This window comes from Coffea arabica, chromosome 7e, assembly GCF_036785885.1.
Source record: "Coffea arabica cultivar ET-39 chromosome 7e, Coffea Arabica ET-39 HiFi, whole genome shotgun sequence".
Lineage (NCBI taxonomy): Eukaryota > Viridiplantae > Streptophyta > Magnoliopsida > Gentianales > Rubiaceae > Coffea > Coffea arabica.
In genome coordinates this window covers 14,895,744-14,922,598 of record NC_092323.1, presented here as the reverse complement: position 1 = coordinate 14,922,598, position 26,855 = coordinate 14,895,744, and the positions used below count along the sequence as shown (strand labels likewise).

The 26,855-nt window shown below is 35.2% G+C and overlaps 4 protein-coding genes across 5 annotated transcripts; 1 reads left to right on the top strand and 3 right to left on the bottom strand.

Annotated features, from left to right (window-relative positions):
• Positions 1–611: 611 nt before the first annotated feature.
• Positions 612–2,128, bottom strand: LOC113700579 (aquaporin NIP1-1-like). The gene is made up of 4 exons (XM_027221051.1): positions 1,971–2,128; positions 1,154–1,346; positions 941–1,002; positions 612–828 (listed from the first exon to the last, which is right to left on the bottom strand). The coding sequence occupies exons 1-4, from the start codon at positions 2,126–2,128 to the stop codon at positions 612–614; spliced, it is 630 nt and encodes a 209-aa protein (XP_027076852.1).
• Positions 2,129–7,315: 5,187 nt separating this feature from the next.
• On the top strand, positions 7,316–10,306 carry LOC113700578 (ABC transporter B family member 15-like). The gene is made up of 3 exons (XM_027221050.1): positions 7,316–7,765; positions 8,474–9,119; positions 9,567–10,306. Exons 1-3 carry the CDS (start codon positions 7,316–7,318, stop codon positions 10,304–10,306), a joined length of 1,836 nt encoding a protein of 611 aa, XP_027076851.1.
• A 4,355-nt stretch (positions 10,307–14,661) lies between these two features.
• LOC113701602 (probable LRR receptor-like serine/threonine-protein kinase At2g16250) lies at positions 14,662–19,166 on the bottom strand. The gene is made up of 4 exons (XM_027222347.2): positions 18,484–19,166; positions 16,793–16,930; positions 15,600–15,628; positions 14,662–15,311 (listed from the first exon to the last, which is right to left on the bottom strand). Exons 1-4 carry the CDS (start codon positions 19,125–19,127, stop codon positions 14,893–14,895), a joined length of 1,230 nt encoding a protein of 409 aa, XP_027078148.1. The 5' UTR covers positions 19,128–19,166; the 3' UTR covers positions 14,662–14,892.
• Positions 19,167–20,120: 954 nt separating this feature from the next.
• On the bottom strand, positions 20,121–23,680 carry LOC140010947 (probable LRR receptor-like serine/threonine-protein kinase At2g16250). Of its 2 annotated transcripts, XM_072058646.1 has the most exons (4): positions 22,697–23,680; positions 21,903–22,037; positions 21,008–21,030; positions 20,121–20,801 (listed from the first exon to the last, which is right to left on the bottom strand). In XM_072058646.1, the coding sequence occupies exons 1-4, from the start codon at positions 23,446–23,448 to the stop codon at positions 20,437–20,439; spliced, it is 1,275 nt and encodes a 424-aa protein (XP_071914747.1). In that variant the 5' UTR covers positions 23,449–23,680; the 3' UTR covers positions 20,121–20,436. The 2 variants fall into 2 exon arrangements, with proteins under 2 accessions (XP_071914747.1, XP_071914748.1); XM_072058647.1 differs by lacking the exon at positions 21,903–22,037.
• Between the last annotated feature and the right edge of the window lie 3,175 nt (positions 23,681–26,855).

The following is a 26,855-nucleotide window of genomic DNA, read 5'->3' as shown; positions in this document are numbered from 1 at the left end:
AATATTGAGCCTTATGTTGGAAAACAAAAATCTAGAACACTAATAGAAATTAGTTTTTGTTGATGATGAGGTGAGAAAATGTGTACTTTCATGTTTATCTTTTAATTTATATTGTACACCTTATTACCATTTCTAAGTTATAACCAAAAAAAATATCAGGGAAAAAGAGTTTAAGCTATCATATTTGATGATATCATCACAAAATTAGGAAATACAATAAGTCGTACTTGCTCTCAAATAAAAGTGTCAACAAAACAAACACTTTTTTATGCAAATGTCAACAATGAAATTGAATTGATTTTGTGAAATTATAGGCATGTCAAAGAAGATAATTCTCATAACAAGGAATATTGTCCATGCAACTATCTTGCTTGAAAGGCCTAAAAAAAGAAAACCAAACTTCCTCAAAAAACGAATAGGTAACTTTTGTTACCAAATTTATATAGATTTCTTACAAACCTTCTAAAAATATTCTACATTTAGCGCGTACAACATTACTAGTAATAATTTAAAAAAAAATAGAAATTCCCATTCTACTGATCAAAATCCATTTTGCCATATGCCTTTGGCTTCTTTGCAGGCTTCATTACTATTATCAGGGGATATCTCATTCATACATCAGGATGAAAGTAAAAATCTTTATGATTGACATTGGTGCTAGTTTCTTCCTTTTCTGACTCTGGCACTCGGAGGAGACAGTATACCAGTATTGCAGCCAGGGAGCCAAGGACGGGTGCCACGATGTAGACCCAAAGGTTTTTATAGGCACCAGCGGCTATTGCAGCTCCGATACTCCTTCCCGGATTCATTGAAGCTCCAGTGATGGGCCTGCATTTTTCATTAAAAAGCAAGTCACCTTTACAAGTTTTTTTTTTTAAATTTTTTTCTTGAAAGAGACAGAAAGAATTGGTAATGTGATCTAAATTGAGGTTGTCTTTACCCAGCTATGATGACATTAAACGAGACTGCACCTCCAATTGCCACCCCAGATAGTGCCTTGTTCTGTTTTCATGCATGAATCCAACAAAGCTTTTTGTCAAAAGATCACAAGAAAACTTTCTCCAGCAGCTAAACATACTTACTTGATCCTATTATGCATTTAGCTTCTAGTTACTATTGTTTAAGGATTACTTGCGGAGGGATCTTCAGGTACTGCTGCACAGACGAACATTAGAATGAAAATGATAATGAGTTCCCACGCTATTGCTTCAACATCACTAGTTGAGCATGAGCTTTTGTGCTGAGTAAGAATTGGAAGTATATCAGGTTGCCCATTGAATAACAACTTCAAGGTTAGGCATGCAAGCGTTGAACCGACCAACTGACAGACGACATAGATAAGCCACCTACAATACAATCACATGCATGAATGATTGTGAGTGGAGTTATTCTATCAACAAGAACCCGATCCAACCATGGTTCGAAGTCTCGGCCGAGACCGAGACGACTCGGCCGAGTCGTCACCGTCTCGACTCCTACCGATACGATACCTTGACGAAACGATACCGAGATACTTAACTCGCCGAGAAATCGGCCGAGACGTCACCGCGACGGATTGACTCGGTCGAGTCACACCGAGTCAAGACGAGAAATCGGCCGAGTTATACCGTGACGGATTGACTTGGCCATTTCTTTTGCTATTTTTTATTATTTTTGTTTAGCATACTTTTTTTATATTATTAATAATTTTTAGAATATTAAATACTTTAAAATTTGCATCTCATCGAGACCGCGACTGATATGCCGAAACCGATGTGGAACGTTCCGGACCGCGACCGCGACCACGACTTTGAACCATGGATCCAACACCTATAAATATGAATATGTAGGTGCCAACTAGCTCTGCAAGTGCTTTTTCCACACAAGTAAATGATAAAATTTCAGTATTTAACACCTAAATAGATGGAAATCACATTACACTAGCTAGTACACGGTGCATAGTAATCAGCATAGCTAAACTGATCACCTACTGATAGATTGAAGGAGACTCGGGCTTTGAAACCATTTTGGCAATCATTACGCGTTTAACTGTTTTCTTTGCTTGCTCCAGCATAGATAAATCATCACGGGAATTCCTTGTTGGAGAATTCATACTAACTATTGAAGTTGAGTCGGGCTTGTTGGCCATAGTAGGTGATGGCTCCCGTTGGGGCAAGTCAGGCTGGTAGTAATTTTTTTTTCCTTTTTGACTAACAGGCTAGTAGTAATAGGCACACTTGTTTAGTAATCGAGATTAGCTATTTATACTAGGCTTGTCCAGTCAATTTAAATTGGATGTGATTGAATATTTTAATTAGTAGATTCATGACAATCACATTAGGCTGAATACCCATTCAAGATTTACACGTGATGATTCTAGCGCAATAAGAACGTGCTCTTAAAGGAGTACTTTTGTGTTCAACTGATATATGTGCTATTGTGGCGTTGAAGACAAAACAGAGGGAAGCAAAGTTCTTTATTTTTTTTTATTAATCCCTTTAACACTCTTCAAGAATCCTAATTAGCCGGCCAATTACGTGAAGAAAATACATGTATCAGAAATAAGGAAAGGCTTAGGGCAAATTCTGCCGCATTTGATGATCCAAGACAACAGGAAATCATTAAGAGGAAAAACAAATTAGGACTATACAAACCAGGAAGAGAAGGCCAATTAACCAAGTCATGAAATTCTTCAGGTTGTACAAAGTGAATGTGGAAAGGCCTGTACTTTTAGATATGCTTGATATTAATGCCAATGAAAATATATAAACCTTGGATCGATGTCGAGGTCTCTGTCAAAATTATAGACATTCATGATTATGCAGATCAATCAAGTGAACTTTATGTAGTTTTTTTGCATGCTTTTTCCATAAATTTTCCCCATGATTTATGTGTTAAGCAAGTTAGTGAGTTGTTGCTGAAAAAAATCAGAACAAGTCTAAGTTAAGCAACATTGCCAAATCCAACCTCGATCCTATGGCTGAAAAAAGTGCAAATTATGCAAAGTAAGTAAAAAAGCCTTGCAGCACCCGGCCAAATCTCAGCAGCAACGCACTTCAGAGAAACCTGTAGACTAGAGGACATGTGGCCGAGACCAAGGCAGCAGCTCCTTCTCCACCAATGAAAAAGTCCAAAAGTATTGCAATGTATATATTTAGCTAACAGCGAATTATAGAAGAACCATTTATTTAATCATTCATATGCATTTCTTTACTTCTTCCAGAACATCTGGGCTTGGAGGAACCGAGGAAGAGCAACCTTTCTTCAAATCGGTGGACATGATTCTCTTTGACTAATGCTGATCTGAAGAAAGAAAAAGATTTGTGTTTTCCAATATAGGCAAAAGTTGCTTTGGAACCTGCAACTGTAACCTGGCAACGGTGGACTTCCCGGCTATTAATTAAATCCAGTGAGCTCCAAGTGGCGCGGCTCTCTCTAGTTCCATAGTCAACTAGCAGAGTTCTTCTCAGGGAAAAGAGTTAAAGAGTCACCGATCAAGGAATCTTGATTCAACCCTCTGATAAAAGTATTTTATAACTATTTAAATTTTCTACCTAAACAGGAAAAGAAAAATATCCCGATAGAGCTCTCCTGTTTAGGGATGTAAAGGAATTTAAACAAGTCGAATACCCTAGTGTTTAGATTTGTTTGATTATTTTGATGAATTTGAAATTTTGTTCAAACTTAACTTATTTGCTTCTTGAGTCTAATTCGAAACAGCTTTTATCGAGTTGAACTCTGAGTTGAGCTCAAATAGTGTGAACTTCTTATATAAATTTCACTTATATGCTAATCAAATTGAATTCGAATCAAATTTGAAAGTTTATCAAACACAAAATGATATTCAAACTTGATTAGCTAGCAAGCCAAACATGAACGGGCTCTTATTGAGCCATGCTCGATTCAAATATCGAGTAATTTGATTCATCTTTTAGTGATACTCCTTATCAAGAACTCAAGTATTACTGATTATTCAAGCAGAAAAAGAAAAGAACAATGGAATTAAGAAAAGAAGATTAAGGAAAAGACTTAGGGTGCGTTTGATAAAATTGAAGTCTGAAAACTGAAGTTTGAATCCATTAAATTATTGAATTATTAAGTATTAAATCTAATACAATTGAGTGCATATCACATTCAGTGATAAGTGAATAGCTTATCACTTAATTTTGGGAGCAAGTTTTGCTTAAGAAATTCAGTGCAACTTAATTAATCAGATGCTCAATTTTTGGTTATCAAATAATCTGAATATGTTAAGATCTTAATCCATTAATTTTAAATGCTGAACTAGGTTATTAAACAAGGCTTTAATCTTGACACTCTGTCCTGCATGTAACTATTTACTTAGATGATAACCTTTTGGCAATCAGAACACTTTAGGCTCGAAATCTAGCTTTGAGTTCACGTTAGATGGTTTCTCAAGAAAATTTGTGCCATGACGACTAGAGCTCCATGGGAAGACAACAATAACAATAAGACATGAACTCCCAAAAAAAAAAATATATTTTAATGAAAAGTCCCCCAGTATTTAGAAGTGGAAGTTTTTCCCATGTACCTAAAGATCTAGGGCAGCCAACCTATTTGAGTATAGTATAGAGGACTAACATCTTTGTAGACCATGGTTATATTCATGGTTATCATCTAAGTATTATGCTTAGATAGGCGATTATTTGAAATCATTATTGTAGTATAAATATTTTTTATACAATGTATATGAGATAAAAAGGTGATTAGAAAAATAAAAAAAATGATTGAAAAATGTGTTATAATATAAATAAAATATTGAGAAAAATTGATATTTGACTTTTTCAATAGTAACTGTGTAGAGGTAATGTTGAAAGTTTTTTATCCAAGTAGAATGTCAACCAATATATGAACATCATACTTAGCAGTTAGCACACTTCCAAAACTGACCTGTATGCTTGGATCGCATCTTCAATATTATCTGATCTCAGTAATGCTGAAAAAAAAAGGTGACAAATTTTGATGCGAATCATCAAGGTGATGTATATGACGCTAAATAATCAAGGAATATGAAGGTGATGATGAGTCCAACTTACAAATAAACAAAAAAAAAAAAAAATCACATATCCGTCTCATTTTACAAGGTGATGATGAGTTCAACTTGGGTACTACTCTTCAGGTTTTTATAACTACACTTTTTCTCCATCACTTTTTGTGGGTTCTTGAATATATTCACTATTTGGATGGTCTGTTTGGATGGCATATATTTTTGACTCATTTTAGAAAAATAAAGTTTGTTTAAACATCATCCATCTTAACACTCTACAACACCACAAATTTTTTAAAAACACCCAGAAAAAATAATACATTAAGTAGGGTACTAGTGACAGAAGTAGGTAATGGTGGTGAATGATAGAGGTTGCCAGTGATGGATAGCGAGTAGAGGGGGATAAGGGAAAGGGTGTTTTATAAAAATAGTGTGTTTTGCACAAATACCAACCTTTTTTTATAGAACAACTATTGTTTATAGTAAAATTTTAGATAAACACGTTAAAAGAACTTTGCCCAGGTAGAACGTTTAAAGGGAAATGCTGAATTTTACTTTCAAATCTTTTGCTGCCATGCTCTAAAAAAGAAGGGGATACAAATTATTTAGGGGAAATTCGTGAAAAGGAAGAGCTTGAATCCATGTTCAAAAAGAAAGGGATAAAAGTTATTTTATCTGTCTTTTTCCTTTTTTTTAGATTGTTTTTTTCCAATTGGAAAAGCTGACTTCGTAACTCTCGATCAGATATTTACTTTTTGGGATTTAAGAAAAATCTTTCAATTTGAACAAATTATTTAAAAGAATATTTTTTAGCAGCTTTTGGTACCAAGATAATTAAATATAAGTTGTTATCCAATAATCATTAACTCACAAGATTTATTTTTAAAAAACTCTAACTATACACTTTTCTTACGGCAATGTACTACCATTGTACAAATGTACGACTAATATTCCTAGCTTTGTTATAGTCCATTTCTCCGCTCTCCTAACTTGTACGAGTGTGTGTGTATATAAATATATATGTGAGAAAAAATAACAAAGAAAAATCAAAACTAAATTTTGTTTGATTAGTTGTTGGTTAATCATTCAAATTTGATGTATAAACATAGTCATATCAGAGAATATGTAGCAAACTCAAGCAATACATGCACTTTTTTTGCCAACTCATATGAAGGTTCAATTGATTGCCAAAAAAATTTAAAAATACCACCAATTTTGTAAAGAATTTATACTTTGAAATCGGTTTGATGGTTTATTTCTATATCATATTATTGGTTATCTATTGTGGCACTGAATAATTTACCATAATAACTGATTATTCTCCATTTCTGCACTCAAGAACTCATGCGGCATCTTTGACAAGGAAAAAGATATCATTATTGTTATCTGCATGTTGCTTATCGTTTTATGCGTTCACTTTCTCAGAATCTCCTGCTTTGTTCTTCATTTCTTGAATCAGAAATTCTTTTTTGGGGGGTGGGTGGGGTTTGAATTTTGAGAAAACCACTTGCATCATCTTGTGAAGGTGGTCAGTATAGAGATTTTGATTACCATATATAACAATAATTTGCTGTTAAATACTTCTACTCTTGTTAATTGCAGCTGCATAGACTGATAAATATATCATAGATAATGCAATTCATGTTGTATATTATTGTATTTCCTGCAGAAACTAATTTTTTTTAAAAAAAAAGAATCTGGAGAATGAATGGTCTGCAAAGATTGAACAAAATAATGATCAGTTAAACTCTACTACTAACTGCAGATAATGATCAATTAAACTCTACTACTAACTGCAGAGATATCAGGCCATTTTTTAAATAATAAATTATGGAGTTAAAATCATAAAGGAGAAGACAGGACAGGAGACCACATGTAATTTCAATTAAGCTTTTCTCTCACCTTTTTTTTTTGTTTTTTTGTAAATTTAATTTTAATTAGCATACAAACTTTGTAATTTATACACTATTTAGATAGAAATTCAGACAATAAAATTCCAATTAACATTGCACAAGACTGCTAAGTGCTACAGCTATTCCTCTCTCTCTCTCTCTCTCTCTAAGAAAAAAAAAAGTATTGGCTAATCAGCTAAGTGTATTTTAGTTTGCATCTTTCTTTATTAAGCTTGATTCATCTTAGTCGTCCCTCTGTTCCAAAACTGTGCGTAGCTGTAGAGGAAGTAAACAGGGATTAAATCGCAATTTTCAATCCTGATTGGTGGAATAAAACCCAAGTCTAACATTCATAATGGAGAATAAAATCATCTAAGCTAATTAATAATATGTCAATTTTTTTAAAATCAAATGCATAATAATGTTAGATTGTCTAATGAATTGTCTAAGCCATAGAGCAGACAATGGAACAAGTTCTAGTGATCAAGTTTTTTCAGTACCCTCATTCAGAAGACTACTGGCAATTAATGTTCCTGAATGGAGGCAGGCAACAGCGGGATGTGTAAGTGCTATGTTATTTTGTGCAATTCAACCATCTTATGCATGTGCCATGGGGTCGATGATATCAGTGTATTTCTTGACGGATCATAAAGAGATCAAGCAGAAGACAGAAGTATATGCCTTGTGCTTTGTGGGGCTTGCATTGTTCTCAGTGTTTATAAACATATGCCAGCATTATAATTTTGCATCAATGGGGGAGCACTTGACCAAGAGAATCCGAGAAATGATGGTTGCCAAGATGCTCAGCTTTGAAATTGGGTGGTTTGATCAGGATGAGAACACAACTGGTGTTGTTTGCTCCAGACTAGCCAATGTGGTAAGTAGGATTCTTCCCCAGGAAACATCATTTAATGCAGCTTTGAGTATTGAATCTAATCTTGTAACAATGGCTTACTCAGTGTTGGCTCTGATTACATGATACACCAGTTTAGATTTGTTACAACCAAGTCTATGTTTGAAACTTTCGACTATTGGTCTAGTTAATTTAAGGATCCATTTCGCCTGTTCAAAATGAAACATGTATTTTTATTTAAAACCAGTTATCCTAATATCTATTGAAATCCATAATTTACTAGATTTATTTTGGAGGACTTCATGAAGACAGTGAGCCTTCAATGCTCACTTTTAGATGATTTGCCGGTAAAACAGGCTAATTATCACTATGCTGGTCTTATTGTCCTCATGACCATATAGTGCTGAACAGAACCAAGGTTCACTATGGAAAACAATTTTCTGAACTATCCTAGAGATGTCCAACCAAAAAGGAAAAAAAAAATCCTATTAGTCTGGTGCTACAGGCTTGAACCAATCCAGGCTTGAATGGAAACTGTGCAAATCTGTATACTTGGAACATGTTACCCTGTAGCTCTCTTTGAACTAATCATTAAGAAATGACTCATTTTAAGATACAAGTTAGAACATACATTGAAAAGAACAACTTTGTTGCACTACCTGTTGGAAAAAATGCACATCCTGTAGCTGAACTCTAGTATCTAAGTGACGTTTACTTGGCATGCACAGGTGCGGTCATTACTCATTAGTGGGTGATCGCATGGGGCTACTCATCAATGCTTTTTCGGCAATGGCCATTGCATGCACCTTGGGCCTTGTTATTGCATGGAGGCTTGCGTTGGTGATACTAGCCACTCAACCCCTTCTCATTATTTGCTATTATGGTATGTTTGCTCTCCTGAAAATCATGTCAAAAAAGTCCATTAAAGCTCACGAAGAAAGTAGTAAGCTTGCAGCAGAAGCTGTCACCAATATTCGAACTGTCACAGCCTTCAGCTGCCAAGCCCGAATTCTCCATATGCTCGAAAAAGCACAAGAAGGACCACGACAAGAAAGTATTCGCCAATCATGGTTTGCTGGTATTGTGCTTGGGGTATCCTCTAGTTTGTTGACATTAACGTGGGCCCTTGATTCTTGGTACGGGGGTAAACTCATTGCCGATGGCTGTCTAGGAGCAAAAGCACTTTTCCAAACTCTTTTGATGCTGATAAGCACTGGTCGTTGCATTGCTAATGCAGGAACAATGACTAGTGATCTAGCTGCAGGTTTAGATGCAGTTAGGTCTGTATTTGCAATTCAGGACCGGTACTCCCAAATTGATCTTGAAGACCGAAAAGGCCACATGCCTGAAAAGATCATAGGCCATGTTGAATTGCAAGATGTTGTTAGTGTGGCTTTAGTCCCACATCGCTAATAGCAAAGGAATTCTTTCCTTTGCTACCTATAAATATAGGGATCGTATGATAGGATTAAATGCACCACTCAAGAGAGTATTATATGGGCTATTAGTTTCTTGGGCTTTAGTCCCACGTCGTTAATAGCAAAGGAAATTTTTTCCTTTGCTACCTATAAATATAGGGGTCCTATGACCCAAGAAACTAATAGTCCATATAATGATCTCTTGAGTGGTGCATTTAATCCTATCATAGGACCCCTATATATATTTATAGGTAGCAAAGGAAAGAATTTTCTTTACTATTAGCAATGTGAGACTAAAGCAAGAGAGCATTATATGGACTATTAGTTTTTTTGGGTCATAGACCCCTATATTTATAGGTAGCAAAGTAAAGAATTTCTTTACTATTAGCAATGTGGGACTAAAGCCCCACTAACAGATGTTGATTTCGCATATCCTGCCAGGCAGGACGTCATCATTTTCAAAGGATTCTCACTCACATTTGAGTCAGGAAAGTCAACAGCAGTGGTTGGACAAAGTGGCTCAGGAAAGTCAACCATAATCAGCTTAATTGAGAGGTTCTATAGTCCACTTGGAGGAACTGTGATGATTGATGGTCAAGATATAAAATCTTATCACTTAAGATCTTCAAGACGACACATAGCACTCGTTAGCCAGGAGCCCCCATTATTTGAAGGCACCATACGCCAAAATCTAGCATATTGTGCATCAGAGGATGTAAACGAGTCAGAGATCATTGTGGCTTCTAAGGCTGCCAATGCTCAGGACTTCGTTGCAGCATTGCAGGACGGATATGATACATGGTGCGGGGACAGGGGATTGCAGCTATCTGGTGGTCAGAAGCAGCGTATTGCCATTGTTGCTATACTTAAAAATCCAGCAATATTATTGTTGGATGAAGCAACAAGTGCACTTGATAGTCAATCAGGAAAGCTCCTACAGGGTGCACTTGAGGGAGTGGTGGTGGGAAGGACTAGTGTGGTTGTAGCGCATAGGCTAAGTACAATCCAGTGCTGTGATATAATAGCGGTTTTGGACAAAGGTAAAGTAGTAGAGAAAGGGACTCATTCTTCTCTGATGGCTAAAGGTCCAAATGGAGCATACTACTCACTTTTCAGCCTCCAAAGTGACCGCTATGCCACCAATAACATCAGCTAAACTTCCTACACCTTCTGCATGCTTCTCTGCAACTATCTCTGAGATGAACAATGGGGACATGAATTTACAGCGAAATGTTGCATTGGCTATTAATATTCATTTTACTAGTGCTTTTCTAATATTGTACTAGGAAGAAATAAATGCTGTTTGTGAATGAATGCTTATGTAACCATATAAATTTATTGTAGAAGATCAATTGTAACTAAGAGAAAATGAAATACTCAATCAACATACATTACTTCACAGATTAATATTGGCATGCTCATCAATTCCTGATTTTTTTTTTCTTGGTCTCCTTCTTTTACTCCTTCCCTTTTGAGTTGACTTTAGCACTTTTCAGATCGTTTCATAGTTTTGTTGCTCATCTTTTTAGTTTGTGTGTTAACAGAAACCTTCATTTACCAAAGAAAACTATCTTTCATGAGACGTTTCTACAATGGATCACTTTGCTTTTTATCATTGCAAACACTTCGTCTGCCAATTGGAATGCTTTGCTTTCTATTTGGCGTAGATCTCGATGAAAGACCTTGTACCTTACAACTTGCAAACTGCAACTCGTGAGTTGATGATGATATCTTTTTCCTTTTCTGGTTGACAAGCATGCAACTGTATGAAAGTGATTACTAAAGTGTTTTTGGACAGCAAAAATATTCTGAGATTTAACTACAACTGATACTCTTTTTCCCAAATGAAGAGAGTCAGGATCTCTACATTATTTCTCTACAATTTAAGCATTTGACTTGTTGACTCCTGCATTTTCCTTTCCTTCTTATGGCTTGCTTCGTTGGCCAAGATATAGGGTAAGCTGGCTTAAAATAAGCCTGACATGCTACTTAGCCACCGGAGTAAGTTTCTTTGCACATTGTTGGATGTTGACTTACCAATTTGTTGTGTTTGGATTTTCTGCAACTACTCAAATGTTGAAAATGTTAACAAGCTAAATTAACTGGCATGTGTTTCTGGTTGTGATCATTGTATAAGAATGAGTTTATCAGTAGCCTTTCTAAAGGAAATTTTCACTGCTGTCCAATTGTTATCAGATAGCTACTCGTAGAAGCTTTTCAGTTGCTGATGGACCTTCGTGCAATTTTCGGCAAAAGCACAGGCAGTTGTAATTTTACAGCTTGCTGCTGTTCCTTGATATGTGTTTAATGCGAGAAAATCTGATTTTAATCTGTTTCTGGATTCAAACAGGTTGCTTTAATAACCTTAGCCTTGTCCTAACTGCCACCTTGAATGTCTTGCTAAGAAATGACAGCACGTATTGCACCTTAACTTCCATATCTTTTGTTATTACTAGGTCATATCTTAGCGCAATGGATCTTCTGTCTCATACTCTGTGCCACTCTCTGTCCCGTTTTATAGTCTCCTACACAAAATTAATAATTATTGGATCTTAAGAAAATAAAAAAGAACTAAAACATGATATTTATGTAGGAGAAATAGTAATATAATAAAAAACGGGACAGAGAGTAGCACAGAATATGAGACAGAAGATCCGTTGCGATATCCTTGCATGTATCTTCATACAAAGTTCTATGGTCCTTGAATATCATCCTCAATTTGCTATACCAGTTGGTGACTATGTAGTTACACAAAAAGAGAGTAAAAAATTTTCCAATTGGCAACGTTTTCCTCTAATATGTGTTTCCCTTTTTTGGAATAGAAAAGTACATAAAGGTTTGAAGTTCATATCAAAGAAGTGAACTGGGCAGCTGGCAATTATGCTGTTTGACTCGCTCAAGCATAATAGTAATGGAACTATCATAGCTCCAATGAAACTTTCATGAAGCATAATAGAAACATGGTCATGACACATTTGCTTCAAGTCCTCGAAAGGAAACGACCTAATAGCAAGCTACAGGACTAGGAGCTAATGATAGCTTATATGAAGCGAGATGCCAAGGTACTCCAGTTTCTGTCTGCTTTCGAAAGGTTTCATTTGGTGAAGAACTGAGGGGGCAACATACGTTTTAAACCTGAAGATAAAGTGGAAAAAACAGGGTTTAAACTTGATAGCTTTAGACGTCGCTGCAGACCAGAGAAATGAAAGGAAACCGGGGGTATATTTCGGTGCTTACTGAGGCTACTGCCCCGGATATGGAGAACAGCAGCCTTTGCATTCATGGAATCATCTTTTAGAACACCAGCCTTTGCATTCATCTGCAACTGAGGCTGCTGCCCCGGATAGGGAGAAAGCAAATTTTCACTGACAGATGCCATAAACGACACCAAATCAATTTGGCGTGTTGTAATTAATTATTTGTATGTATAATAGTCACTTTCCAAACGCAAATGATCAAATTTAATTAGATAGAATGCATTTCTCGAAGTACATGAGTGAGTCAAGATCGGGCTAATGGGACTTGATCTGAACTGCTCATTTCAAAATAAAAGGAGTAACCTAGATCAAGCCGGACCTCATTAGCTCGATCTTGGCCACTTACCGCACCGGTCAATTGACCCTATAACATTAGAGGTCTTGGATCTCTCGAAAAATTTTATGTAACTTATGATATTTAAGCATAGTTATTAAATTCGGCTCGACTTGACGGTTGAATTGATCGGCCCGATGACCTAGGTATCAAGTCAGATCGAGTCTCTATTTTGACCGAACAAGCAATTGATCCGTTCAAATCTGTTTGATCCGTTGATTCAACTGAGAATCTATCCGGTTTTTCAGTTGACCCATCTTTTTTTTTTTACAACAATTGTGGATCTTTATTTCTTAAACAAAATGTATATATGCTGTTATCAGGTTTTGTACATTATATCTTCATTTAAATGTGCACAAGGGTTTACCACTTGCACAGTTTTTATTTGATAAATATATATTTTTTAAATAAATTTGTTTACTTTTTTATTATACAATTAATCCTTTTAACTTTCAAATGGACAATATTTGAGTAGTAAAAAAACTGTTTTATTTTTAAACAAAAAATAAAAAAGTAAAAAAGAGGCTATATCTTTGAAAACAAGTGATGCAATTTTATTTTATATTTGACTACATTATTTATTTATGTAAAAGTACAATAAAATGAAATTAAATCTTCTATTAATATTTATATGTTCATTATATATATATTTTTTAAGTACAATAATTAGTATCTAAAAGCACTTAATAAGACATTTTACGTATATTAAAATTACTATTTTGTATTTATAAATATTAAATTAGTATCCACCAGTCCAATCAATGATTCAATTGTTGAACAGACTCGATCCCTCTACCAAGTTCCTTATCGAATTGGTTCAATAACTATGCATTCAAATGACAATACAAATTTTGATTTGACTTTTGCTTTTTAGGATTGAAAACATAAGAATAATCCCTCAATTCAAATAATAATTTAACAGAAAATTTTTTAGCATGATTTGGTAAAGAGAAATGACCCTAATTAATTAAGTTGTCATCCAATACTCATTAACCGACAAGCTTTAATTATAAGGAAAAAAAAAAAACCAAGCTGTCTCTTTTTTCCCATTCCCTAAAATATTAAGCACACTGTTGAATGTTCAATTACCTATTTTTTGTGTTTTCGGATTTTCTGCAAGTACTCATTCGTGATTAAATGAAAATTTCCCCCTTGTAATAGCTAAGATTTCAAAATTTAAAAATGTTAACGAACTGAATTAACTGGCATGTATTTCTTGTTTTTTCTCAAGAACAGACTTTATTGGTAGCCCTTCTGAAGGAAGTTTTCACTGCTGTCCCATCGTTAGCAGACGTACAGTTATCCCTTTGCTTTTCATCTGCTATGGTCTGTGAGTATAATCCTCAACTCGCTACATGAGTTCGTGAGATATGTAATTCAACAGAAAGACTGTAAAAATGTCCCATTGACAACATATTCCTCTAATATATGTTTCCTTTTGGTGAATGGAAAAGTCGATACTGTTTTGAAGTTCATATCCAGCAGTCCATCACTGACATTAAACCATCATAGAGCATTAGAGAAACATGTTAATGATGCATTAATTTGTTTCAAGCTCTTTAAAAGAGCAGAACATGATAGCAATTTTGATACATTCTCCTAGCTTATATGAAGCGAGATACAACATACAAGGAACTCGAATCTCCAGTTAATTTCTCTCTGCTTTAGAAAGGTTTCATTTGGTGAAGAAAACGTTTTGCAATATATGTTTTGAAGAATAAAGTATAAAAGAAAAAAAAAGGGAATCTGAAGTTAATAGTTTTTGATGCCGCAATTTGTTAAGAAAAGGTCAATGCATTGAAGTTTCTGCATTCGAATTACCTTCAGGACATTGATCAACAACATAAATTTTATTTGGCAGAAATTTGTTGGTTGCATTTCAGTAAAGAGTCGAAGACATGCATACATGTGATTATGGGATTGCTGCAAACCTTTGAAATTATGTGAAAAAAGAATGCAGGCATGACCATATAGATCTAAACTAATCAAATATGTATATGAACCACCAACTAAAAGGGAATTTTTCTATACTACTTTATTTATACATCATTAATGTACATTTCTGGCATCAAAATATCATCATCCAGTCCTCCGGTTTTATACTTTGGCCCAACCAATCGAACCCATTGACCCCTGAGTTCATCAAACACCTCAATCCATGTTTGAAAACACAGGATTTCTTGTAGCTTGTTGAGGAAGTAGAACTTCTCCTTCTTCTATCACATGGCTGGAGCTAGTTGGCTCCCTAACTACTTCATGAGGATTTTCCAGAGCTTTAAGAACATATCTCATCAAGGGTCGCATTGAAGGTCTGGGATTAAGGCAAGACCTGGCAACTATAGCCACAGCCCATGCTTCCTCCAACAGATCTTCGTCTATGAACAAATATGGATCGATAATTTTTGCCACAAGCTCTTTATCATAAATGCTGATGTAGGGTAGTGTCTGCTCCAACCACACCTTCATGGCTGCTTCACTGGATGCACTGATACCTAGCTTTCCTGTTACAAGCTGAAGCAAAACCTTCCCAAAGCAATAGACATCATCCGCCCATGTAGCCTCTGGGGTACCTAAACATATCAAAATAAGAAAAGATGTCCGGTAAATAGTTAATGAGTAAAAGAAAACTTTAAGGTAGATAGTCAGTTGTCCTTCAAAACTTTCCCTCTTTACATCTCCTTAAAATCTAAAATGCATTGCAAAGTTGCAACATTTCACGTAAAGACCAAAAATCGACCCAGGCACTGACCATATAGATGGACAACAGAATTGAGCATCAAATGGAGGGAAAACGAAGAAATATGACAAAGAAAAATCTGCAAAAAAAAAAAGAAAAAAGAAAAAAAGGGTATGCTTACCAGAGGTGCCTTGATTAGAGCTCCTGCGTCTAGGGAAGAATTTTCTTTATCAGAGCCTTATTTTGGAATAACTTTGCAGTGTAATAGTGATATTGCAACTTGCAAATAGTGGTAAGAGCTAAAGAATACTGCTCCAGAAGAAAGAAAACAAAAACTTATATGTCTCAATGAGAAAAATTGAACGTTTTATTGTATAGCTGAGCAATCCATACTACATTTCTGGTGGTGGTAGCTCATAACAATAGCTTTCAGAAGATCAAAGATCCAAGATTTTACTGTTCCAAGATCAAATTAGAAATCATCTAAAAGCAACATGAATCTTAAGAAAGTGTAAAATCTGTGGCTGCCTTTTTTTTACAGTTGTATATATTACTGAGCTTTTTTTTTTAAGTGTAAGTGATGTTACTGAGCTTCTGTGTTCTCATTGTAAATATTTTTTGCCTAATCAGTAACGAGAATAGTTATATTTGCCTAAAAAATCTTAAGTAAAATGGAATGTTCCATTTAATTTATATCGTTGTATTACGACAACAACATTAGCACACTAAAAAAAATAGGTCCTCGTTAAATTAAATTGGATAGGAAAAATAGGCAACTTCTCCACAAAGAAAGGCAAGAACAATTGTCAACACAACCGCTTTAAATGCTGTAACTTAGTATTAACAAATTATACGTTACTGTGAGAAGAGAGATGAGTCAAGTGGCAAGGGGAAAGGAATTATAAGTAGGAGGTTTTCTGAATTCAAAACCTCCTACTTGCTAAAAAAAAACCCCGCTTACCCAAAAAAAAGTTATAAGTTATTGTGAACAACTTGTGCAAAAAAAAAAAAAAAAAAAAGTTATAAGTCATTGTGAACAACATGTGCAAAAAAAAAAAGTTGTAAGTTATTGTAAACAACTTGTCCAATTCCATAATAAAGATGCAATTAATATGTATACAATCCACATGAAGAGCAATTGAATATCATGCCTTTGTTACAAAGTTATGCAAGTAGTTCACAATAAGTTATAACTTGTTCAAACAAACCTACATCAATTCGAAAATAAGTTATAACTCGTTGAAATAAACTTACATCAATTAAAAACTGTTATATTGGTAATTGTTTCTGCCTTTTTTCCTTTCTAAGCACAAGAGTGTATCACAATCATGCCTCCAAGCAAAGACGTAGAAGTCAGGTATTAAGGCTACTTACTGAGGCAACCGCAAGAACCTGCTAATTATATTTTGACGACTCTCAGTAGTCTCCCGCTTTTGAGCATAGACCTCACTTAAGCTTCCCAAGCGTACTTCAAATCTATCATCGAGGAGTATGCTACTGGCTTGAATGTCCCTTCAGGAATAAGAAAAGAATATCATCAACAGGAATTTTTAGGATTTTTTTTGTAAGAAAATATATTGTAACGATTTGATTTGATACATGTAAGGTAAAAAAGTGATTGGAAAATATATTCACAAAAATATAAAAAAATTTTAGCAGAAAATCACAATCCAAACAAGGCCTTGTAGAAAAAAAGATATTCTATAGAATCATACAAAAAAGAATCCCCGCTCACAATGGTAGAAGAGGAGTTCAGATTTTGGGGACAAGACTAGTAAGGTTGTCTTGCATTTTTGCAAAAGACTTGGGGCCGGGGCAAAGGCTAATTTTTCAGGATATAAGTGAAAATACTCTTTCTTTCTTTTTTAAGAGGATAAAAAAGATTTTTAAAATCTTGGAGGACAAAGTCTAATTTCTACAAGGATATAATCGAAAAATTCAAGTAGCTCCCCAACAAGAAATCCATCTATCCTAAAGGTGTGTTAGCGAGGGATAACAGTCATCACTTTGAACATGCCGAAAGCATATGTTAAGGAAGATTATAGAATGCCAAATGCAAAGTTCACAAACTAAGAATATATTGTAACGATCTAATAAATATGAATTAAAATGATTAAAAAATATAAACACGAAAAATATAAATATTTTTCATTAGAAAACTTCAATCTAAACAAAGCCATTAATATCCATCATATCCCTCTTTTTGATTTTCCAAGCAAGAAAGCATCAATACCAACCAACCTGACCATCCAACACTCTTAACATGTGCATATTCAAAACAAGTGCCACCACAATGCATCTATAATATATTATCAGCCCTTTTCATCAATCTGTTTAAGGTCAAACTTTCCCAACTTTTGTCTGGCTGTAGCAATTTTTTCCCCGGGGTATTTCAGGTGATAGAGTCACAAGGTTGGATTATCAATTAGCTGCCAAAATGATCACAGGCCGCAATAATTGAAACACTTTTTCAGTTCCAATATATATTTTCAACGCGCTTTATGGACTTCATCAAATGGTGCGTTGAATAAACATCCTACACGAATTGATGAGTGCAGATTGCAGAAAAGTTGCAGCAAAATTGAAAAACTTTGTTGAATGTGACCCCATGTTGTTTTAGAAAGATTGTAAGTGCCAAAAATTTCTTGTACTACCAATAGAATAGTGAAGCATGTTAGAGGAAATTCTTGGAATGACCATTAAACTAGGAATGCACCACTACTCACCAATTTTCCTAAAATCAACCGTGTTAGCCTGTTCAACAGATTTGACCAGTAGCTACCCAGTCCAAAAGGCCAAAAAAAAAGTTTTCTTCGTTGATTGGGAACTTCTGCTTTTATTAATTTTTAAAAATTGTTTAATTAATTTATTATTCGCATCATTTTAACATTATTTACTATCATTCTAACCGATTGAACCCTCGACCCTGACCTGACTGCGGCCTGTTCGGTCCGCAGTCGGAGATTTAAGACATTACTACTCATTCATTTGAACCAGTAAAAAGAAGAAAAGAAAGAGATAAAACTATGCCTAAAATTAACATGTAAAGTAAAATCATGAGGTACCTATGAACAAGAGGTGGATTGCATTCCTCATGCAGGTAGCACAGCCCTTCGGCAGCTCCAATTGCAATCTTCATCCTCCTAACAAAATCCAGCGATTGGGAACTCTCATCATCACCCTCCAATCCTTGAAAACTCGACAAATCCTTGTAAGGCATATACTTGTAAACCAGATACTTGTCATCATTAATCCCATTCTCCATGCAATACCCCAGCAGAGGAACCAGTCTGCTATGCGAAACCTTCCCTAAAACACCCAACTCCGTTATCAACCGCGCTTGCTTCTCAACAGACGAAGACAAATCAATTCTCTTGACCACAACAGGAGTGTTATCTCGCAGACTACCCCGAAAGAGATCTCCAGAGCGTCCACGCTTGATCAGATTCGATTTGCTCAAGTAACCTGTAGCAGCAAGAATTTCAGCGTACTCGAATGCCTCTCCAGCTGCTGATAGTAGTAAGGTGGAGAAGTTGAAAGACGAAATTGGCCGGAGAGGGGAAGAAGCAGTAGAACTAAGATTGAAGGAGGATGACAAGAGGGATATAGCGGACACGTCGCTCGGAGTCCTTTCGCCGGTATACCGGAGATCCTCCATCCGCAGGATGGCTCGGACAAGCCTTTCCCAGTTGTCGTAAACATGAGCCATGGGGAAAGCAAGTCATACAAAGGATGAAATGATGAATTTTTTTTTCAGTTGCATATAATTAGTGCTGTTGATTAATGCAGGAGTTGACGAGTTGGGGTCAACTTTATTTGGATATATTACTCGTGTTTTTTAGCTCTCAAAGTCAACGCTCTTTGTGGAAATATCGAACTCTTTTTCGTTTGTTTCCACTCAACACCGTCCGACCACTAAGGCCGGCTTTTGTCTTGTTTGATGGGTGCGTCTTGCTGTCAAGCTCCTTTCTGCCTTTTGCACTCTATGGCCAAATTCCATCCGATTCGAGGAAACCTTTGTACGGTTTCGTTTCCTTCCAAAGTTAGCTAACCTCTAATTTCAATTGGATTTTTCCACTTTTTGTTTGGGTATTCGAGCTAAGCCATGTTAAAGCCAATCTTAGCAGAAAAAGATGGCCTGTTTAGGAAATTCAACTTATGATGAAAATACAAGGAAATTGTGTGTGTGTGTGTGAGAGAGAGAGAGAGAGTGAGCGAACTGAAATACTAGATTTTAATGTTTTGCGATTTTTCCATGCTTGCAATATTGGTGTTTATTCACTTTGAGGGCTATAAATTGAAAGGCAAAAGTTATTTAAAAAAAAAAAGCAAATAGATTAAAGGTAATTATTTCAATTTTTTTTAAAAAAAAAAGCAACATTCAATCCTTTCATAGCCTCAAAAGATGAATAAGCAGAAGAATATTGATTATTCAATTCATATTTAAATCAATACAATTGGTTATTGTTTCAACACGAAAAAAAATTTAACAAATTGTGATAGTTTAATTTATGAGTCAAGATAGAACCTGCTATATTTATGAGTCGAGATGAATCGAGATTGAACCCGCTGAAACCACTCAAAAAGTCCGATTGAGACACAACTTAGGAAGATAACGAAGAAAAGAAGAGGTCTAGTTTCTATTTGTGTTTTGTATGCATGTGTGGAAGAGGAAAGGACAGAGATACCGTGTGCAAAGGGAGAAGAAATAGTGGTTTTTTTGTTTTGACCCCTCAATGTTTCAAGAAAATGTATAATTGACCTATACATTTTGCAATTTACGATTCTACCTTAATTTCTATGACTTTTTAAGTGGAACTGTTTGTATTGAATCTAAATCCATCAAATATTTATATGAGTTATCAACTCAAGAGAAAATTTTCTCGCATTTTTTTTAGTTTTTTTTATTGTCCGATCCAATCGATTATCGAACTCATGGACTATGAACTTGACCAAATCAATATTGCCTTGGCCAAATTTCAAGACACTAAACTTCTTGTTGCTTGTTGAGGAAGTAGTCATTCTACCCTGATGAGAAGGGAGTCAATGGGCTCCCTCAATACTTCATGAGGGTTTTCCAGAGCTTTAAGAACATATCTCATCAGTGGTCGCCTTGAAGGTCGAGGATTGAGGCAAGACCTAGCAACTATAGCCACAGCCCATACTTCCTCCAATAGATCTTCGTCTATGATCAAGGATGGATCGATAATTATTGGCAGAAGTTCTTTTTCATAAATGCTAATCAAGGGTAGTGTCTGCTCCAACCACTCCTTCATGGCAGCATCACTAGATGATGCACTCATACCTAGCTTTCCTGTAACAAGCTCAAGCAGAATCTTCCCAAAGCAATAGACATCATCCTCCCATGCAGCCTCTGGGCTACCTGAACATGTCAAACCAAAAAAAAATTTCAAGTAAATAGTTAGGTGAGGGGGGAAAACCTCCAATTATTTTGCATTGCAAAATTTCGCATAAAGACCAAAAATTGATCTGGGCAGTGACCGTATGACAGAGCTGAGCATCAAATGGAGGGAAAAAGAAGTAAGGAGGACAAACAAAAAGCTGCAATGAGAAGAAAGGTTTACTTACCAGATGAACCTTGATCAGATCTCCTGCATGGGGGGAAAATTTTCCTCTATTAGAGCCCTTATTCAGAATAGTTTTGCAGTGCAATAGTGGCATTGCAATTTGCACAAATTGGTAAGGGCTATAGAATGCTGCTACAGAAGACAGTAACTTAGATGTCTCAATTATTAAAAGGGAAGGGAGGCAATTTCATAACCTGAGAACTGTATTAAAAAAAGATAATGCCAAGTAATAAAAGTACCAGCTAGTATATGGTTCCATAAGTGAGTTCCAGACATGACAGTAAAGACTAGTTCTTCAATGCATGGTTCTATTACATGTGCTTATATGACTGAAGCCGGCATACTAAACATGTTCTTCAATGGTTCTATTACATGTGTTTATAGAGAGTCAACAAAGATGTTACTAAACTGAAATCCGACTTCATTTACACTAAACAAACTGCATTTCACGAGAATGTTGAACATCTTAATTGATAGCAGAGCAATCCATACTACATTGCTGATGGGGTGATACCTCACAACATTCATCTAGATCTGGATCCTCTCTTTAGACTATTTCTGAATGGAAGCATATAATGTGTCCATTAAACAGTCAGCAAGACTACTTAACTTGTATAGTGCATTCAGTTTTCAGAAAATCTAGGATCCAAGAATCGTACTGTTCTAAGCTCCAATTGGAAATCATCTAAAAGCCAAATGAGTACCTTAAGTAGAACGGAGTGTATAATACATTTTGTACCTTTGTATCAGGGCAACAACATTTATACAGTAAAAAGTAGCTTGGCTTTAAATTTAGCTGGAAAGGAAAAATAGGCAATTTCTCACCACAGGTGTGGATCAAAATCATGCCTCCAAGCTAAGACGTTGAAGTGAAATGAGGTATCTGGACTACTTACAGTGGCAACCGCAAAAACTTGCTAACCATATGTTTATGACTCTCAGTCTCCCACTTTTGAGCACAGACATCACTTAAGCTTCCTAAACGTACTTCAAATCTATCATCGAGGAGTATGCTGCTGGCTTGAATATCCCTTTAGGAAGGGGAAAAGAATGTCGTCAGCAGGACCATAAAACATGTTTGTATTACTCACCAAATGGAGAAGAGTCATCACTTTGAATATACCTAAAGCAGATGATAAGGAAGACTAAAAGAAGTAATAGAATGCTAAATACAAAGGCTTCAAACCAACGTCCATCAGGTCTCTCTTTTATTTCCTAAGCAAGAGTGCTGATAAGCAAAGCCAACCAACTTGACCATCCAATGGTCTATTATCATATGCATATTCAAAACAAGTTCAAGAGTACAAAACTAGTGCCACCAAAATGCATTTATAATAAATTCTTATCAGCCCTTTTTATCAATCTCTTTAGGGTGAACACTTTTCCAACTTTTCATGTGGCTGTAGTAATTTTTTTTTTTTTAATGTTCTTTTCGGGTATACGAGGCGGTGGTTAGGGATAGATGTTTTTTATGAGAGTGATAAGGTTGAAATATGGGTGGCCAAAATGATTACAGGCCCCAATGATTGAAATATATTTTTCAATCTCAACTCTATATATGTGTGTGTATATATATGTATATATATATATATATATATATTTAAGCAAATCTCCTAATTAACTCAAATTGCAAAATATTGCTACTGAAAGACAAAAGTATACCTGAAACATGCTCAGTTATTTCAGGTACCTGTGAGCAAGAGGTGGAACGCATTCGTGATGTAGGTAGCACAGACCCTCTGCAGCTCCAATTGCAATCTTCATCCTCCTAACAAAATCCAGCGATTGGGAACTGTCATTACCATCACTCTCCAATCCACGAAAACTCGACAAATCCTTGTAAGGCATATACTTGTAAACCAGAAACCTGTCATCATTGTTCTTATTCTCCAAGCAATACCCCAGCAGGGGAACCAGTCTATTATGGGAAACCTTCCCTAAAACTCCCAACTCTGTGACCAATCTCTCTTGCTTCTCAACAGAGGAAGACAAATCAATTCTTTTGACTACAACATTAGTTTTATCTCTCAACCTACCACGAAACAGATCCCCGGAGCGTCCACGCTTGATGAGATTCGATTCACTCAAGCGATCTGTAGCTTCAAGAATTTCAGCATATTCAAATGCCCGTCCCGCCGCTGCCAGCAAAAAGCTGGACAAGTATAAAGATGAAAATTGCACAGGTGAAGCAGCAGCAGTATTACTAAATTTGAAGGAAGATGACGCAGTTCTAGAATTGAAGGAAGGTGATGAGAGGGATGATGATATGGAGGAAACCTCCCTGGGAGTCATTTCACCGGTGATCCGGAGATCCTCCATCCGCAGCGTGGCTCGGACAAGCCTTTCCCAGTTGTCATAAACATGAGCCATGGTTATAACCCAAGTCATGCAAACCGGTGAATCATGAAATGATGAAATGATGGATTTTCCGATCAGTTGCATATAATTACTACTGTTTTGGAAATAATTCAGGAGTTGACGAACTGGGGTCAATATTATTTGGATAATTTTGTATTGTGCATATGTTCGAATTCTCAAATTCAACGCGCTTTGATAAACTAATCAACTATCCACCTTTTTTTTAATGCCTTGTGGGTTTTTTTTTAAGAAGGAACAAGCAGGGGTTCACAGCGCCGCACGCGGTGGCGGTGGAACTGCAAGTATTTGTTCCCACCACGAGATATATATATTTGAAGACAACTTTTCACCGTTGAGCTTCCAAGTCTTCATTCTTTTGTTTTTCAATTTTTTGATTTATTTTAATTGTTTAAAATAGCATTAGTACCTTTAGTTTGGAATATGTACTTTTATTAGTTAGGTTTAGTCTGTAAAAATTAGAAGATTCTTCCAAACGTAGCATACCAAGAAATAGGAAAGACTGCCTATGATTTTGCAATCTAATTTCATTTTTTATTAACGTACCAAAATAAAATAGGGTAAAAAACAAAAAATCCTGTGATAAATCTAATATACAGAAAAGCCTCCCGTAATTTCAAAATATACGACACAACACCTTATATTTTGAATTAAATTGTAAAGGTAATAGAATCCATTAAAATTAACGGAACGGACTAAATGACAAAAATGTCCTACTATAACTAAGCAAAAAGCAGTTTAACAAACTCATTTGTTTCATTCTCTACAAAGAGAGAATTGGGGGTTAAGGGGTAGAACAAGTATATTTATTAAAAATTAGGTATAAAAATTTTGTTTTTAGGTTCCAATAAGTCATTTCCATTAATTTTATTGGATTCCATCACATTTATAATTTAGTTCAAAGTATGAGATGTTGTTTTGTATGTTTTTCTATATATTAGGTTTACTACAAGGGGCTTTTTTGTTTTTTACCCAATAAAATATGATCATGTTTGATATTGGTTAATTTTATCAAAATTAGAATGGACAATTAAATTTTTGAAACTAATAATAAGGAAACCTTTCCCAATTCTCTTGGTCTTTTATTAACCTTAACCAAAAAGAAAAAAAAAAGTTCGGCCATTTAATACACATAAAACAAAGTTAAGGAAACATCTTTGCAATTGTTTAATTATACTGAAAATAATTATGAACATATTAATGGTTTGAACATCAAATTAAGGAAACTCTAAATGATATGATTTGAATAGGGATGGCAACGGGGCGGGGTTGGGGCGGGGGACCCCTCCCCCATCCCCCGCCCCGCTGCCTAGAAACTCCCCCCGCCCCCGCCCCGTCCTCTTCCCCCGCGGGGGCACCCGCGGGGCTAATAAAAATTTGTTATATAATTTTATTATGGTTAAATTTTAGCAAATAATCAAGTACTAAAATATTAAAACATCATCAAATTATTATTCATTATAATTTTACAATTGAAACTTATAAAAACAATCAAACAAAAAATATTTGAATACAATCCAACATGATGAAATAAATATAACTAAAATAGTCAAGTTTTCACTTTTGGCACAAATGCAATCACTAATTCATTATTGTGCTTGTGCTTTTTTTAAGAAAAAAATATTATTGTATTAAGTGTAATTAGGGATTTAGTATAAATTTAGTATAACCAATTAATAATTTATATTAGTACACATATATAATTATAAGTATAATTAATAATATCAATTATATTATATATACTAATAGACATTATATAATACATATAACTAATAATATCATTATCATAAGTTTGTAACTAATTAAATTATATATTATATATTTATTTTTTAAAGCTGGTCGCGGCGCGGGGGTACACTCCCCTGCCCCCCGCCCCAACCCCCTCCCCATTAATTCCCCGCGGGGCGGGTGCTCGCGGTCACCCGCCCGATTGCCATCCCTAGATTTGAAACAAACATTATACTTAGAAATTTCCTCACTTCTCATGATATAAACACCACATATGATTTTTGAAGCCAAAAAAAGATATCATGACAAACCCAAATATGTTTCATTTCTTTGATATTTCTACAAAATCTATTATTTTACTAAGAAACTGACTCCACCGTAATCCAAGGTACATATGTTTTTCTATTCTCTTTCTCACTCTATAGATGAGATATTCAAAATCTATTAGTTTCTAACTATATATATCTGATACAATAATACGAGAAGAAATGACATGATTTCCTAAAACTTGCTTCTGCTGGAATAAAACATACAATCCACTCACAAGGAAAGGCCGCCTGCATGCTTTCTCTAATAAGACCCACTTCTTCTCTACATTGACAAGAAAATAGAAAAGAAAGCCAAAACTAAAAGAAGGAGAAAAAATATGGGGAATCTAGTAATTTTTCAAGGAAAATTGTAGGGGGATGAAACTGAAAGTCGAGTCATTTCATCGATCGGCTTCTAGTATCATATTTTCCCTTCTAGTTCTCTGTATTGAGACCAAAAGGAGAGCCAAAATAAAGGAACAAAGAAAACCACGGATAAAAGTGCAGCAAAGGTTAAGAAAAATTAGAAAATGGCCTAAAACAGTTTCTCGATTCTTTAGCTATGCATTCTCCTTCATATAGAACTCATCCTGGATAATCTTGTGACTTTCAATGGTCTTTTTTAGCACATTTGCATTGGAATAAATTAAGAAATCCTAGCAGACTCTTCAAAGTTCCGGCATATTTTGGCACGTATTTGTAAAACAAGAAAAACATAAAAGGACAGGAAGTCCAACTAAATCACGTTTAAAATTGATATGGGTGCAATCAAATCAAATCAAGTCGAGTCGAGTTTGAGTAGAGCACGACTCCAATTTAAAAACTTGGGTTCGAGCTCCAAACTCACTCGATTTTTAAGAATTCAAGTTCAAGCTCGATTTTGTTTTGCCTTACTTGAGTTTGAACTCGAATTTATGCAAATTGAGTTCAATCGAGCTTAATTTGAATTCAGTTAAATTTAATTGAATCTTATCAAGTTTAAGAAATATAAATATATTTATATAGTTTTAATTAAGGGACAAAATAAATATTTCATATTAATAAAAAAAACAAATATAGGTGAAACTCGATTAAACTCAACAAGGTTTCAAACTTTACATATTAGATTCAAGTTTGAACTTGTCAAGTAACTCGAATTCAGTCAATACGAGTTCAAACTCGAATTTTAACAAAGCAAACTTGCAAACTACTTAATTGAGTTCAACTCGCTTGCATAGTAAATTTTGGGAGGAAAGCCAATTGAAATTGCAACGAATATTCACAATATTTAAAGGATTGCAAGCTCCAAATCTCAATAACGAATAAGGATAGGGCATGGGGTAGTTTTCTGCTACGCTACACACGAGCCAATGCTAATAGCCTTGCCATAAAACACAATACAGACAATTTTCACTAGAAATCACTCAAATTTAGACAGAGAATTTACTATTGGGTTAA

What these genes read in the sequence shown, in the direction of transcription:
- LOC113700579 (XM_027221051.1), bottom strand. Translation starts at nt 2,128, where the DNA reads ATGGCCAACAAGCCCGACTCAACTTCAATAGTTAGTATGAATTCTCCA. An exon ending in GAGTCTCCTTCAATCTATCA is followed by an intron (nt 1,347 to 1,970) that starts GTAGGTGATCAG and finishes ATTGTATTGTAG; the next exon opens with GTGGCTTATCTATGTCGTCT. An exon ending in TTTAATGTCATCATAGCTGG is followed by an intron (nt 829 to 940) that starts GTAAAGACAACC and finishes TGAAAAATGCAG; the next exon opens with GCCCATCACTGGAGCTTCAA.
- LOC113700578 (XM_027221050.1), top strand. Translation starts at nt 7,316, where the DNA reads ATGAATTGTCTAAGCCATAGAGCAGACAATGGAACAAGTTCTAGTGAT. An exon ending in TAGCCAATGTGGTAAGTAGG is followed by an intron (nt 7,766 to 8,473) that starts ATTCTTCCCCAG and finishes TGCGGTCATTAC; the next exon opens with TCATTAGTGGGTGATCGCAT. An exon ending in TGAATTGCAAGATGTTGTTA is followed by an intron (nt 9,120 to 9,566) that starts GTGTGGCTTTAG and finishes CCCCACTAACAG; the next exon opens with ATGTTGATTTCGCATATCCT.
- LOC140010947 (XM_072058646.1), bottom strand. Translation starts at nt 23,448, where the DNA reads ATGCAACTGATCGGAAAATCCATCATTTCATCATTTCATGATTCACCG. An exon ending in GTTCCACCTCTTGCTCACAG is followed by an intron (nt 22,038 to 22,696) that starts GTACCTGAAATA and finishes CCCTTCCTAAAG; the next exon opens with GGATATTCAAGCCAGCAGCA. An exon ending in ATCTGATCAAGGTTCATCTG is followed by an intron (nt 20,802 to 21,007) that starts GTAAGTAAACCT and finishes TGACATGTTCAG; the next exon opens with GTAGCCCAGAGGCTGCATGG.
- LOC113701602 (XM_027222347.2), bottom strand. Translation starts at nt 19,127, where the DNA reads ATGGCTCATGTTTACGACAACTGGGAAAGGCTTGTCCGAGCCATCCTG. An exon ending in AATCCACCTCTTGTTCATAG is followed by an intron (nt 16,931 to 18,483) that starts GTACCTCATGAT and finishes TTATTCCTGAAG; the next exon opens with GGACATTCAAGCCAGTAGCA. An exon ending in CTCTAATCAAGGCACCTCTG is followed by an intron (nt 15,312 to 15,599) that starts GTAAGCATACCC and finishes TGATATGTTTAG; the next exon opens with GTACCCCAGAGGCTACATGG.